Here is a 16,461-nt window from a genome sequence, read left to right as displayed (position 1 = left end):
TCCTCTCAGGGGTGTACTCCACCCTGTGAGGTGTGGGGTGTCAGACTTCCCCTAGTGGGGGATGTCTCCTAGTTAGGCTACTCAGGGGTCAGAGTCCCACTTGAGCAGGCAACCTGCCCCTTCTCAGATCTCAACCTCCGTGTTGGGAGATCCACTGCTCTCTTCAAAGCTGTCAGACAGAGTCATTCGCGTCTGCACAGGCCTCTGCTGCTTTAGTTGTGCCCTGTCCCCAGAGGCGGAGTCTACAGAGACAGGCAGGTTTCCTTGAGCTGCTGTGAGCTGCACCCAGTTCGAGCTTCCCAGCAGCTTTGTTTACCTACTTAAGCCTCAGTGATGGCGGGCGCCCCTCCCCCAGCCTTGCTGCTGCCTTGTGGTTAGATTGCCGCAGACTGCTGTGTTAGCAAGGAGGGAGGCTCCGTGTGCGTGGGACCCTCCCGGCCAGGTGTGGGATATATTCTCCTGTTGTGCCGGTGTGCTTACAGCGCAGTATTGGGGTGGGAGTTACCTGATTTACCAGGTGTTGTGTGTCTCAGTTCCCCTGGCTAGGAAAAGGGTCTCCCTTTCCCCTTGTGCTTCCCAGGTGTGGTGATGCCTCACCCTGCTTCAGCTCTCGCTGGTCAGGCTGCAGCAGCTGACCAGCACCTATTGTCCGGCACTCCCGAGTGAGATGACCCCAGTACCTCAGTTGAAAATGCAGAAATCACCGGTCTTCTGTGTCGCTGGCGCTGGGAGATGGAGACTGGAGCTGTTCCTATTCGGCCATCTTGCTCCGCCCTCCGTACTACCAATTTTTTAACTGCATGTGGAACACCTACCAAAACTGACATTACTGTGGGGCATATTTTCTGATCTGTACTGAGGGAACAGGATGTATTCATTTTGCAATAATTTTTGAACTATAAACTTATAAGTTGGACACTTTTATCTCTGAATATTATATGCCCGTAAAAAAGTGTATAATAATAATCTCCTGCCTTTGTGGTGATGAGGAGTGAATCTCTGCCCATTGACTTTCAAGAAATCTCCTGTTTCGAGTTCCACACGATATCATCCCCTCTTCCTGAGTTTCAGCTGCCTTAAATACGTGAAACTTTCTGACTTAGCAGAATCTCATGGTTTCTTGTTCACTTCTTCCTCTGTAATCAGTTGGGTTCTATATCTCTTTGCTTTGCAAAATCAGTTGTCATATACATCCATGCGCTTCCCATTTTCATTTTTTGAAAATTTCTCACCTGCTTTTGCTTTCTCACACATTATACTATTCACCATGAGTTAATAGTTGTATTAATATTAATACTTAAATAAATACATGTGTTCAGTTTACCTGCTTTACATATTTTGATTTACACAGTTTTTCTCCCTTTCTGTCTCCCATCAGATTTTTTTTTTATTATTCCCCCTGTTTATTCTGGAGTTATAAACTGTACTTCTATTCTCATGGGTAAAATTTTAATATCTGTACTTTATAAATTTCAATGATATTCAAAATATCCTTCATTCTCTTAAAATAAGCAAATAATTTAATATATTTTTAATTACCATATATTTCCTCCTCTGCAATTTTTCCTATCAATGATTAATTTTGTAACCACATTTTAATAAAATACTATTGACAAAGATTAAACATTCACAATTGAAATTTCAAGAGATTTGAGAGAATATATTATTGAAAATATTCACTTTGTCTATATTTCAATAATTCTGGCTTCTCTCCCCAAAAACATATCTTCACAGGGCTTATGATACTATCTTTTCAATTTTTCACTGATCTTCCCTGAAACTACATCTTACATCACTCTTTTTCTCCCTGAACTACAGCAATATCAAATATCTTTCATTTTCTGCATTTCCAAATTAGCTTTCACTGTTTATAACAAGCTGCTTCATCCATCTGTAATGATTATTACCCTTCCTTGCTCACTCCAGTCCCTTCCTCCTCATCCTTTAATTTTATACCAATAATTGCTTCCTAAGTGATACCTTATTTTATCCCATGTATTAGGAAAAACCTCCTAGCTTAACACTGTCAAAATTCTTTCCTTCCTTCCCTTCTTCCCTTGTTCCCTCCCTTCTTTCCTTCCTTTCTTCCTTTTCTTTCCTTGCTCTTTTCCTGCAATGGCCTCGGATATGTACTAATAAATTTGGAAAAAATGTAGCAGTCAGAGCAACTGTTCTAATTCCTTATATTCTCCATCTATTTGTTAAAACAAGAAAAGTCATTCATGACATCCAATTGCTGATCTGGTGCTATTTGCTAGAGACTGGTCTGGCCCTCACAGCTGAAGTTTGGTGCTCTTTTGTTAAATACAAACCATTCAGAATGTCGTTAACATACAAGACCAGCCTGTGATCACAATGTATCCAGAAAAAAAAAAGACCATTTTATAATCCAAACATAAACATTGTCCAAGCCTCAAAATACCAAGCAATCCCCCTCAGTTAATTAGAGTGACTCCAGGTTTATTATCAACTCAGCCTTAATCTCACTTTCTATATCTAAGATTTGTGAATTTATCAAAGGAAAATTAAATGCTACTTCCTGGAAGCATTTAATTCATAGAAAAGCATCAAATCCTTAAGCCTTCCTCAAAATCACCTAAAACAAGCCCATAACCTATAATAATATTTTTGTAACACTCTCTTAATTCCAAATGTTGTGCATTCTTTATCACTACAAGTAATAAACCCAACTTGTTCATCTATAGGTATGTTCTTGGTGGTATTAGCCTTTTTTAAAAAGGATGCCCTGACTTCTAAGCAGGATGTAAATCTATGTAAGACCAATACTCCTGCTGAAAATAACTAGAAAAGTCATATTTTAAAATCACTGTGTGTGTCTGTGTGTGTTCAAAGGCATTAGGAAGCTATGAAGCAAGGACAACAAGAGGTTGCCCTCTCAGACTCTGGAGAGTGGAGAATCTTGGAGACGTAAACTGACATCTAGAGCCATTTTCTTTCCCTGGAGGCATATGTCAATTCCCTGCAAGAGGAAAAGGATGAGGATATGGACTTTGCCCAGACAGAGGGAAAAAGATACACCAGCAGAACAGAAAAGAACTTTTAATTAACTAAAGTAAATCCAATTAGCATTTTTCAAAAAGTAAAGGAAAATGGGGAAAAGCTGATGAAATAACAGAAAAATTCACCAAATAATTGGGATATATTAAAAAATAATTCAATGTAAATTCTAGAACTAAAAAAATCTATCAAAATAAATGAATTTAAAAGAATATTAAAGGCAACAGAAAGCTATTCCAAGAAAAGAAAAACAAGTCAAGAGAAATAGCCAAATGAAAGCACAAAAAATGAAAATATAAAGATATGTGAAATACATGTAGGACATTTAAAAGATGTAACATTCATGGAAACTTAAACGGTAGAGGAAAAGGAGGTACAGAAGCAATATTTCAAGAGACAATGGTTGAGAATTCCCCTAAATTGGTAAAACACATCAACCCATATATTCAAGAAGGTCCACATAGTTTATGAAAGCCCTGAATAAGCATATCATATTTAAATTAGCAGAAACCAGTAACAAAGAGAAATACACTGAAGTCAATCAGAGAAAAATGTCTCATTATCTTTAAATGGTCAAAAATAGTACAAACAACTGGATTCTCAGTAGAAATGAAAGAAGCTGAAAGATAATAGATTTATATATGTAAAATAACCACCAACATCCCATTCTATACACAGTGAAAATATTCTTTTAAAATGAAAAAGTAGTTTTCAGATAAGCAAATACCAAGAGTATTTGTTAGCAGCAAACCTGCATTATATCAAATGCGTTCTTTAGTCAAAAGAAAAATGATCCCAGAGATAAGCACAGAAATATGGAGCGAAATTAAAAGCATTGGAAAAGGTAAATATGTAGAAGAAAGCAAACATTGACTGAAAAAAACAATAATACTCATGTTGTATTGGGGTTTAAACATTCTTTGAACTATATTTGTGGCAGGAATAATGCAAAAAAGGAGGAGATATAATTTGAGTTTTTAAAGTTTTGAACTTCTGTCTAGCATTATTGGGAAAATGCAAAAATGGTAAATTATAGTAGACAATAAGATGTCAAGACGCAATTTGTTATCTACAAGATAATCACTAAAAGAATAGCAAAATACGGTCATGTTCCACATAATGATTTTTCTATCAACAACGGATTGCATGTAGGACAGTGGTTCCATAGATTATAATGAAGCTGAAAAATCCTATCACGCGTTACTTACTATACTTTACCTTTTATTGTTATTTGAGAGAGTACTTCTTCTACTTAGAAAAAAAAAAGTTAACTGTAAAAAAGACTCAGATAGATCCTTCAGGAGGTATTCAAGAATAAGGTGTCATTATCCTAGGAGATGACAGCTTCGTGTATGTTATTGTCCAAAGGATCCTCCAGTGGAACAATGTGTGGAAGTTGAAGACAATGTACTGATGATCTTGATCCTGTGTAGGTCTAGGCTAATGTGTGTGTTCGTGTCTTTATTTTTAACAAAAATGTTTAAAAAGTAAAAATAAACACATTTTAAAAATGAAAAAATGTGTAAAATAAGGATATAAAGAAAAAATATTTCTGTACCACTGTACAATGCATTCATGGATTTAGCTGTATTATTAGAAAACAGTGAAAAAGTCAAAGTCTATAAAGTAGAAAAGATACAGTAAGCTAAGGTTAATTTATTATTGAAGAAAGAATACTATTTTTTTTATAAATTTAGCATAGCCTAAATGTCCAGTGTTCATAAAGTGCATAGTAGCAAACAGCAATGTCCTAAGACTTTTCATCCACTCACCACTCACTCACTGATTCACTCAGAGCAACTTTCAGTCCTGCAAACTCCATTCATGGTAAATGCCCTATTCAGGTGTATCACTGTTTATCTTTCATAGCATTTTTTACTATACCTTTTCTATGTTTAGATATGTTTAGATACACAAATACCTCTGTGTTACAATTGCTTACAGTGTTCAGTAGAGCAACATGTACATGTTTGTAGCCAAGGAAAAATAGGCTACATCATGTAGCCTAAGTGTGTAACAGGCTGTACCATCTAGGTTTGTGTGAGTACAGTATCATGTTTGCACAACTACAGTATTGACTAACAACACATGCCTCAGGATATATCCCTGTTGCTAAGTGACACATGCCTGTATTTCTAATAATACATTAATGAATGGAAAATGAAATAAGTCCCCATTCATGGGCATTTGGGATGATTAAAAAGAATATAATTGTGGTAGACCAAATAATGTCTCCACTCCTATAAGAAAAGTCCACATCCTAATCCCTGGAACTTCTGAATATGTCAGTTTATGTGGAAAAGGGCAGTTAAGGCTGCAGATGGAATTAAGGTTGCTGATCAGCAAACCTTAAAATAAGGTGAAAGTCCTGCATGATCAAGTGAGCCCAACATAATCACGAGTGTCCTTTGAAGGGAAACATCCTAAGAGGCAGAAGTCTACCAGAGAAGAGGCAGTGTCAAAAGGACTCAGCCTGATGTTGCTAGCTTTGTAGAGAAAGAAATTGACTAAAACTCCAAGAATGTGGTTGCCCTCTAGAAGCTGAAAAAGGCAAGAAAATGGGTTTCCCCTAAAGCCTTGAGTAAACAAGGCAGTCCAGCCAATTTCTTGATTTTAGCCCAGTGAGATCTATTTCAGATTTCTGAACTACAGACTCTACTCTAAGATTTTTTTTTTTTAATGTTGTTTTAAGCTATTAAGTTTGTGGTAATTTGCTCTGGTCACCACAGAAAAGTAACATAACGGCACCGACCTTTCTCTCCTTGTCCACAAATTCAAGCTTCTCTGCTCAAGGGACATTATAATCTATGGATCTTTACAGATATGGTCGTTTTTCTGATACGCAAATCATTTGCCAGATGTGACTGTATCTTCTTCAGTAAATCCTAGATGCCTGGTCTTTTTCAGGGCTCCAGAAAGCATTAACAGTGAAAGCATTAAAAAGCATTGAACCAATCCAAATGTCCATCAGTGATAGACTGGATTAAGAAAATGTGGCACATATAGACCATGGAATACTATGCTGCCATAAAAAGGATGAGTTCATGTCCTTTGCAGGGACATGGATGAAGCTGGAAACCATCATTCTCAGCAAAATATCGCAAGGACAGAAAACCAAAGACCACATGTTCTCACTCATAATTGGGAGTTGAACAATGAGAACACACAGACACAGGGAGGGAAACATCACACACCCGGGCCTGTTGGGAGGTGGGGGGTTAGGGGAGGGATAGCATTAGGAGAAATACCTAATGTAGGTGATGGGTTGATAGGTGCAGCAAACCACCATGGCACGTGTATACCTATGTAACAAAGCTGCACGTTCTGCACATGTACCCCAGAACTTAAAGACCACAGTATCCTTTGGTGAGTGTTTCTTAATATCGGTAATAGGGCACTTTCTGATTATTTCTTGAGGCATGTGCTCATTTTTTGAGTCATGTGCAGGTATATGAATTCTATATCCTAATATGATATCTGAGGACTTACTTTTGATATATCTTCACTCTCCTTCAAATTGTCTAAAATATTCCCCTCTTTATTTTTGAAATGATGTAAGATTTCTTATCTTCTCTTTGTTTCCCATAATGATACTTTTGGGGGCACACTTGTGTGTCACAGACATCCCAAGATCATGATGATAAGCTAATGCTTTACTCATAGTGCCCAATTTATGTCTATATCCAGGAATGAAAATGTCTTCAGCATCTCAGGTAATAAGGAGTTATCAGGCACACCTAGAGAAAAGAAGTGCTTTTAAGAACATAGTGGTAATGTACTTTGGCTTTGGAATTCAACAGAACTACGGTTGGTCCTCCATATTTGTGCGTTCCACATCCACAGATTCAACCAATCTTGGGTCAAAAAATTGGAAAAAATCTTCCATCTGCACTGAACATGCACAGATTTTTTCCACTGTCATTATTCTCTAAACAATATAGAATATCAATTATTTACATAGCATTTACATTGTATTAGGCATTGTAAGTAATTTAGAAATTATTTAAAGCCTAAAGGAGTGTGTGCACAGGTTACATGCAAACACTATACCATTTTATGTATGGAACATGAACATCCACGATGTTGCTATCCAGGAGACGTCCTGGAACCAACCTCCCACAGATATCAAGTAACAATGATACCGAAAATACTTTTCCTACCTCTTTTTCAAAATCTGAAACTTTGGCAAGGGACATAACCTCTTTAAATCCAAGTTTATATACAATGGGCATGATAGTAGCTCCTTTTTCCGAGGGTCATTATTAGCACTAACTGAAACTATTTTTTTAGCACTTACCAAAGATCCAGCACAGGTAAGCACATTTCTATTGTAATATGATTACAATAGAATGTAAACACATACATAAAGATTATAATTAGAGTTTGTTTCTATTTACACTTCAATGTGCTTAAGTATAATGAAACTCTAATTATAATCTTTAGAAAACAAATGTTGTATGTTAATTATTTTAATTATCATGATAGATTATAGATATGTAGGCCTTCTAATATTTGAATCATTTATCTCTTTCTGCTCTTTTGTTATTACATAAAATTCTGGCTATTTTCATTAAAAAGTTTTATCCTTATTTAAAATTATTTCATCATTTTCTACAAGAAGTAAATTTACTGAATTAAAGTGGCATCTATGATCAACTCATTTTCCAGAAATTAACAAATTACACTTAAATCAAGAAAGTATGAATGTTTCTACATTGCCATGTCCTTATTTGCATCGGATGTTGTCATAAAAATTCCTCTGCTATTTTGAAAGCTTAAAACACCAATTATATGATTTAACTTTCCATTATTGCATTTTTGGATGCAGTTGAACATTGTTTTATGCTTCTTTGTAGTTGTATTTCTTTTACTGTTAACTTTGTCATATGCTTTTTCTTAATCTATTGTATTTATCTTGATAAATATTGAGATGTTCAATTTTTGATATTTAAGATAGTAATCTCTTCCATACAGTATTTTTATAAATATTTTTGAAATGTTTAACTTTTACCATTTTTGTTACAGAGAAAATTTAATTTTTAAAGATTATATCTATTTATATTTCCCTGTGATTCTTGTCTATTGCTGCTGTTTACAAAGTCTTCACAAAGGAGAAATTTAAATGCTTATATTATTTTCTCTATTTTATTTTTTGTCACTGATTTTCATTTAGTTACTTAATTCATTTTGAAATTAGTTTTGTGGGAATTGAGAGATGAGCCACCAAATAGCTAACTAATTATTGAATTTTTTTTTTCTAATTCAGTTTTGATTTCTGTCTTCGTTTTCTTATTCCTTGTACATAAACTTTCTTGTTTCTTAGTGTTTCCAGAGGCTCAAATTAAGATGAATGCCCCTTGAAATTGATGCACAGTATTTCTTTCAACTACAGCTCTCTTGCCCCTGTAAACTCTATTCCAGCTTCAGAGTGCTTATAGAAGGAAGTCTTTCAGAACTAATTTTTGAGAGATTGTACAGTTCAAGCATAAGCATGCAGTTTCAAATCACATTCAACAAGCTAATGAAACTGTGATTCAATATGACTTTCTAACTCATTGCTCTGTGAGGATACCAGGGGCAGCAAAGGCTTTCACCACCAGAGTTGATTTACTGGCCTCCCCCTGGGACCCAGGTCCTAAGATGCCATGCCTCCATGTAATCCTGAAGCAACCTGCCACACCTTCCACCCTCCAGACTAGAGATCTGCAAGGGGCTTATACCACGCCTGCTCTCTGAGTTAAGCTGAGAAAACAGAAGTCACAGATGGTGAAGAGGGTAACTCCAGGCAGGAGAAATCACAGATAAGACTCCTCTGTGAATCATCAGGAAAAAGAAAAAGGGCACATGACTTGTTAGAACATAAGAAGAATTAATACGAGTCACGCACTTAAAGCAGTGCCTAAATGTAGATAGCACTCAATAAATGTGATTGTCTTCACTTGGGCTGTTAAACAGACTTCTGACTGTTGCCTCTCTTTCTCCTCTTCTTTCCTATGTATCTTGGCCTTTATTTCCAGTTATTTTTTATATCATAGAAATAGAATTAATAATATCAGAAGACATTAGCTAATGAGAATAGGACAGAGTAGAAATAAGACTGAAATAGAGTAATAAAACCTTAATGAATGAAAAAAAATAGGAGATGAAGAAAAAGTAGCAATAGGTTTAGAAGTAGTGAAATAGGTGAGAATGTTGCTACAAAAGTCAAAGGAGATATTTGGAAACAGACACTGGATTTATATCAAAAAAGATAAAGATTGAATATTAAGCATTACATTTATACAATAGAGTTCATGTTTAGCCTTTGTGAGAACAGTATTGATAGTGAGATTTGTATGAAAGGCAGATTTAAATGTGCTGAAAACTGAATGGGAGTGGGAAAATGGAGGCAGGAAAAATTAGAGTTACCCATGAATTAATATATATTCCATCATCAAGGGAAGATTAGCTGTGTGGAAGCAGTCTGCAGAACTGGGCTAAGGAAAGGATATTATATATCACAATATTCTTAAATCTTGCTTTAGTTACCCTCAACAACTCTGAACATTTATTTGTGTAGAATTTGGATTAAATGGGGCAAAGATATATTATTTCTAATGCTTCTTTTTCTCCCTGAGTGAAGATCCTGAATCTGAAGACATATTCATCAGTCATGTCCCAGGTGACTAACACCACACAAGAAAGCATCTACTTCATCCTCCCGGGCGTCCCTGGATTTGAGGCCTCCCACATCTGGATCTCCATCCCCATCTGTTGTCTCTACACCATCTCCATCATGGGCAATACCACGATCCTCACTGTCATTCACATACAGCCATCTCTCCACCAGCCCATGTATCTATTTCTCTCCATGCTGGCCCTGACGGACCTGGGTCTCACCCTCACCACCCTCCCCACAGTCATGCAGCTTCTCTGGTTCAACGTTCGTAGAATCAGCTCTGAGGCCTGTCTTGCTCAGTTCTTCTTCCTTCATGGATTCTCCTTTATGGAGTCTTCTGTCCTCCTGGCTATGTCCTTTGACCGCTATGTTGCCATCTGCTGTCCCCTCCATTATGCCTCCATCCTCACCAATGAAGTCATTGGTAGAATTGGGTTAGCCATCATTTGCCGCTGTGTTCTGGCAGTTCTTCCCTCCCTTTTCTTACTCAAACGACTGCCTTTCTGTCACTCCCACCTTCTCTCTCACTCCTATTGCCTCCACCAGGATATGATCCACCTGGTCTGTGCTGACATCAGGCTCAACAGCTGGTATGCATTTGCTCTTGCCTTGCTCATTATTATCATTGGATCCTCTGCTCATTGTGATCTCCTATACATTTATTCTGAAAAATATCTTGGGCACAGCCACCTGGGTTGAGCTACTCCGTGCCCTCAATAACTGCATGTCCCACATTCTAGCTGTCATGGTCCTCTACATTCCTGTGGTTGGTGTATCTATGACTCATCGCTTTGCCAAGCATGCCTCTCCACTGGTCCATGTTATCATGGCCAATATCTACCTGCTGGCACCCCCAGGGATGAGCCCCATCATTTACAATACAAAGAACAAGCAGATCCACTGAGGAATGTTAAATTTCCTTTCCCTCAAAAATATGCATTCAAGATGAGGGAATGCATTTCTTAAATTACTCAGAAGTATGAGTCACAGGTCTACGGGGGGAATATATTCAGAATTAGGAAACTATAAAATAAAACTTCATCATAATATTAAGGCAGTATGACATGTCCCTGGCTTTTAGCATGGAATCTTTGGCTGAGGTGAACTAGCAGCAGTGACTCTATACACAAGAGATATGGATCTGAGTTGATAAAATTCTAGCACATCTTAACAACTATCCCAATGGGAGAAGTTTAATTGATTGAGTCAAGTTCTCTCGAAGCTTGTCTGTCTTTCTGGATATTTTTCTCCCCTATGGGCTTGTTTAAACTTAAACTCCCAGAAGTTTAAAGAAAATCCTGTTGTTGCCCCTATCACCTATTCTCTTAGGCAGTTCCATTTAGGCATTTAGGTAAACTTTAGATCGTTTGTTCTGGATCACCCTAACGGGTGATCAGACTTTTCCTTTGCAAAGGAATGATAAAATTTTGAGGGAGGATAGGCACATCAAGTTTCTCTGTCATTTAGATTTACCTTATTAACACCAGCACTTACCTAATCTGAATTAGGTAAATTCAGATTTACCTAACACCCAAGTAATTTAGGTTAATTTACCTAATAAACACTCAGCAAACAAAATAAACATATCCAAGAAGTCTAAAATTAGTGTAAGGTTTTAAGACCTTTGACAGCTCCTACCTTGCTAGAGTTTTTCAGTATTAGATTTCAAACTTCTTTTTTGTGTGAAGAAAAACTCATTTTTTTTTCTGACCAGAGCAGCCTTTTTCTGTACTTTTATGTTCTTAATGTATGTTATGTTCTTTTATGTTCTTATGGACAGATTCCCTTGGGCATCATGAATTTTTCACAAGCAAATATTCTAGTACACTGATATGACCTTAAGGATCATAAAAAATATTTTGTGGAAACAAGATAAACTTTCCCAGATATATCAGTTTGAAGAGACAACTATAAATTTGATCACAGCTTCTGATCGCTGGATTCATGGTGCAGTTGGTCAATATTGGGATCCAGTTAGATTTGAATCAACAGAGGCAGTGGGAGCACAGTGGAAGGTAGTGTTACAGAACTTTCTCCTTAGTTCAGCTAAAACTGAGCTCTTGTCACACAACCAGGAAAGATTAGGCCCCTAGACACATAGAAGGGTGAGGAAAAGGAAATTTATTTGGGGAAAAGGGGGAAAAAAAAAAAAAACTGACAGCAAGCTGAGAGAGAGTCCTGCTACCGGGTTTCCCGACTCACAGACTGAATCCCAGGTCACCACACAGGAAGAAGAGAGGCCAGGATCCTCTGCGCTGCAAATGGCATGAAGTTTCTGAGGCTGCACTCAGTCCTCCCAGTACACGGGTAGGCATTATTCACAAAGAATCAGTCAGGAAAAGGCAGGCTTCATACAGGACCAACGGTCTGTTTTTTCAGCCCTCAGGCTGTTTTAGGGTTGAAGGCAGGGTTTTGCCGGGGACCCTTGGCTGCCTCCAGTCTCTATCCGTGGTGGCTCACGCCTGTAATCCCAGCACTTTGGGAAGCCGAGGTGGGCGGATCACGAAGTCAGGAGATCGAGACCATCCTGGCTAACACGGTGAAACCCCATCTCTACTAAAAATACAAAAAATTAGCCGGGCCTGGTGGCGGGCGCCTGTAGCACCAGCTACGGGGAGGCTGAGGCAGGAGAATGGCGTGAACCCGGGAGGCGGAGGTTGCAGATCACGCCACTGCACTCCAGCCTGGGCCACAGAGTGAGGCTCTGTCTCAAAAAATAATAATAATAATAAGATAAAATAAAATCAGTGAAAGGCAGAAAGCAAATACCAAAGGAATCTCTCTTCCTACCTCCTTTCTTCCCTATTTTTCTATTATTATTTTCTCTGCTACAGCCTACAGGTTAGTATTTTTTTCATAGAAACGTGAGTCTGCTGGCATAGATGAATTGTAAAATGGAAGATGTGCATTCTCAGAATAGAATTTAACACCAGAAAATCCAAATGCTGAAAAAAGCCAACAAAATGGATAGAAATAATGGGTCCAAAGAAAATTTCTGTCAGTGTACAGGCTTGGGAATGCTCCAGAGCAGCATGTGGGGCAAATAAATGTTGGGATTATATCAGTTTTTTTTTTTTTTTATTATACTTTAAGTTCTAGGGTACATGTGCATAATGTACAGGTTTGTTACATATGTATAAATGTGCCATGTTGGTGTGCTGTACCCATCAACTCGTCAGGACCCATCAATTCATCATTTATATCAGGTATAACTCCCCAGTGCAATCCCTCCCCCCACCTCCCCATGATAGGCCCCAGTATGTGATGTTCCCCTTCCCGAGTCCAAGTGAGCTCATTGTTCAGTTCCCACCTATGAGTGAGAACATGCGGTGTTTGGTTTTCTCTTCTTGTGATACTTTGCTAAGAATGATGGTTTCCAGCTGCATCCATGTCCCTACAAAGGACGCAAACTCATCCCTTTTTATGGCTGCATAGTATTCCATGGTGTATATGTCCCACATTTTCTTAATCCAGTCTGTCACTGGTGGACATTTGGGTTGATTCCAAGTCTTTGCTATTGTGAATAGTGCCGCAACAAACATACGTGTGCATGTGTCTTTGTAGTAGCATAATTTATAATCCTTTGGGTATATACCCAGTAGTGGGATGGCTGGGTCATATGGTACATCTAGTTCTAGATCCTTGAGGAATTGCCATACTGTTTTCCATAATGGTTGAACTAGTTTACAATCCCACCAACAGTGTAAAAGTGTTCCTATTTCTCCACATCCTCTCCAACACCTGTTGTTTCCTGATTTTTTAATGATTGCCATTCTAACTGGTGTGAGATGGTATCTCATTGTGGTTTTGATTTGCATTTCTCTGATGGCCAGTGATGATGAGCATTTTTTCATGTGTCTGTTGGCTGTATGAATGTCTTCTTTTGAGAAATGTCTGTTCATGTCCTTTCCCCACTTTTGGATGGGGTTGTTTGTTTTTTCCTTGTATATTTGTTTGAGTTCTTTGTAGATTCTGGAAATTAGCCCTTTGTCAGATGAGTAGATTGCAAAAATGTTCTCCCATTCTGTAGGTTTCCTGTTCACTCTGATGGTAGTTTCTTTTGCTGTGCAGAAGCTCTTTAGTTTAATGAGATCCCATTGGTCAATTTTGGCTTTTGCTGCCATTGCTTTTGGTGTATTAGACATGAAGTCCTTGCCCATGCCTATGTCCTGAATGGTACTACCTAGATTTTCTTCTAGGGTTTTTATGGTATTAGGTCTAATATTTAAGTCTCTAATCCATCTTGAATTAATCTTCCTATAAGGAGTAAGGAAAGGATCCAGTTTCAGCTTTCTACTTATGGCTAGCCAATTTTCCCAGCACCATTTATTAAATAGGGAATCCTTTCCCCATTTCTTGTTTCTCTCAGGTTTGTCAAAGATCAGATGGTTGTAGATGTGTGGCATTATTTCTGAAGGCTCCGTTCGGTTCCATTGGTCTATATCTCTGTTTTGGTACCAGTACCATGCTGCTTTCGTTACTGCAGCCTTGTAGTATAGTTTGAAGTCAGGTAGCATGATGCCTCCGGCTTTGTCCTTTTGACTTAGGATTGTCTTGGCAATGTGGGCTCTTTTTTGGTTCCATATGAACTTTAAAGCCGTTTTTTCCAATTCTGTGAAGAAACTCATTGGTAGCTTGATGAGGATGGCATTGAATCTATAAATAACCTTGGGCAGTATAGCCATTTTCACGATATTGATTCTTCCTATCCATGAGCATGGTATGTTCTTCCATTTGTTTGTGTCCTCTTTGATTTCACTGAGCAGTGGTTTGTAGTTCTCCTTGAAGAGGTCCTTTACATCCCTTGTAAGTTGGATTCCTAGGTATTTTATTCTCTTTGAAGCAATTGTGAATGGAAGTTCATTCCTGATTTGGCTCTCTGCTTGTCTGTTACTGGTGTGTAAGAATGCTTGTGATTTTTGCACATTAATTTTGTATCCTGAGACTTTGCTGAAGTTGCTTATCAGCTTAAGAAGGTTCTGGGCTGAGACGATGGGGTTTTCTAAGTATACAATGATGTCATCTGCAAACAGGGACAATTTGACTTCTTCTTTTCCTAACTGAATACCCTTGATTTCTTTCTCTTGCCTGATTGCCCTAGCCAGAACTTCCAACACTATGTTGAATAGGAGTGGTGAGAGAGGGCATCCCTGTCTTGTGCCAGTTTTCAAAGGGAATTTTTCCAGTTTTTGCCCATTCAGTATGATATTAGCTGTGGGTTTGTCATAAATAGCTGTTATTATTTTGAGGTACGTTCCATCAATACCGAATTTATTGAGCGTTTTAGCATGAAGGCCTGTTGGATTTTGTCAAAAGCCTTTTCTGCATCTATTGAGATAATCATGTGGTTCTTGTCTTTGGTTCTGTTGATATGCTGGATTACGTTGATTGATTTGCGAATGTTGAACCAGCCTTGCATCCCAGGGATGAAGCCCACTTGATCATGGTGGATAAGATTTTTGATGTGCTGCTGAATCCGGTTTGCCAGTATTTTATTGAGGATTTTTGCATTGATGTTCATCAGGGAGATTGGTCTAAAATTCTCTTTTTTTGTTGTGTCTCTGCCAGGCTTTGGTATCAGGATGATGTTGGTCTCATAAAATGAGTTAGGGAGGATTCCCTCTTTTTCTATTGATTGGAATAGTTTCAGAAGGAATGGTACCAGCTCCTCCTCGTACCTCTGGTAGAATTCAGCTGTGAATCCATCTGGTCCTGGGCTTTTTTTGGTGGGTAGGCTATTAATTGTTGCCTCAATTTCAGAGGCTGCTATTGGTCTATTCAGGGATTCAACTTCTTCCTGGTTTAGTCTTGGAAGAGTGTACGTGTCCAGGAAATTATCCATTTCTTCTAGATTGTCTAGTTGATTTGTGTAGAGGTGTTTATAGTATTCTCTGATGGTAGTTTGTATTTCTGTGGGGTCGGTGGTGATATCCCCTTTATCATTTTTTATTGCGTCTATTTGATTCCTCTCTCTTTTCTTCTTTATTAGTCTTGCTAGCGGTCTGTCAATTTTGTTGATCTTTTCAAAAAACCAACTCCTGGATTCATTGATTTTTTGGAGGGTTTTTTGTGTCTCTATCTCCTTCAGTTCTGCTCTGATCTTAGTTATTTCTTGCCTTCTGCTAGCTTTTGAATGTGTTTGCTCTTGCCTCTCTAGTTCTTTTAATTGTGATGTTAGAGTGTCAATTTTAGATCTTTCCTGCTTTCTCTTGTGGGCACTTAGTGCTATAAATTTCCCTCTACACACTGCTTTAAATGTGTCCCAGAGATTCTGGTATGTTGTATCCTTGTTCTCATTGGTTTCAAAGAACATCTTTATTTCTGCTTTCATTTCGTTATGTACCCAGTAGTCATTCAGGAGTAGGTTGTTCAGTTTCCATGTAGTTGAGCGGTTTTGATTGAGTTTCTTAGTCCTGAGTTCTAGTTTGATTGCACTGTGGTCAGAGAGACAGTTTGTTATAATTTCTGTTCTTTTACATTTGCTGAGGAGTGCTTTACTTCCAATTATGTGGTCAATTTTGGAATAAGTGTGATGTGGTGCGGAGAAGAATGTATATTCTGTTGACTTGGGGTGGAGAGTTCTATAGATGTCTATTAGGTCCGCTTGGTGCAGAGATGAGTTCAATTCCTGGATATCCTTGTTAACTTTCTGTCTCGTTGATCTGTCTAATGTTGACAGTGGAGTGTTGAAGTCTCCCATTATTATTGTATGGGAGTCTAAGTCTCTTTGTAAGTCTCTAAGGACTTGCTTTATGAATCTGGGTGCTCCTGTATTGGGTGCATAT

The 16,461-nt window shown here is 38.0% G+C and overlaps 1 protein-coding gene and 1 long non-coding RNA gene across 2 annotated transcripts in view; both read left to right on the top strand.

The window, feature by feature from the left end:
- LOC111540935 overlaps window positions 1-16,461 on the top strand; it is a 112,742-nt gene that overhangs the window by 74,651 nt on the left and 21,630 nt on the right. The gene's annotated exons all lie outside the window — the stretch shown is intronic.
- Window positions 9,671-10,625, top strand: LOC111540927 (olfactory receptor 51Q1). Its single transcript, XM_023209610.1, is given in 2 exon segments — window positions 9,671-10,303; window positions 10,305-10,625. Coding segments are annotated over 2 exon segments (954 nt in total).

Source organism: Piliocolobus tephrosceles, chromosome 13 (assembly GCF_002776525.5).
Source record: "Piliocolobus tephrosceles isolate RC106 chromosome 13, ASM277652v3, whole genome shotgun sequence".
NCBI classification, from domain to species: domain Eukaryota; kingdom Metazoa; phylum Chordata; class Mammalia; order Primates; family Cercopithecidae; genus Piliocolobus; species Piliocolobus tephrosceles.
This window is presented reverse-complemented; position numbering and strand designations above follow the sequence as displayed.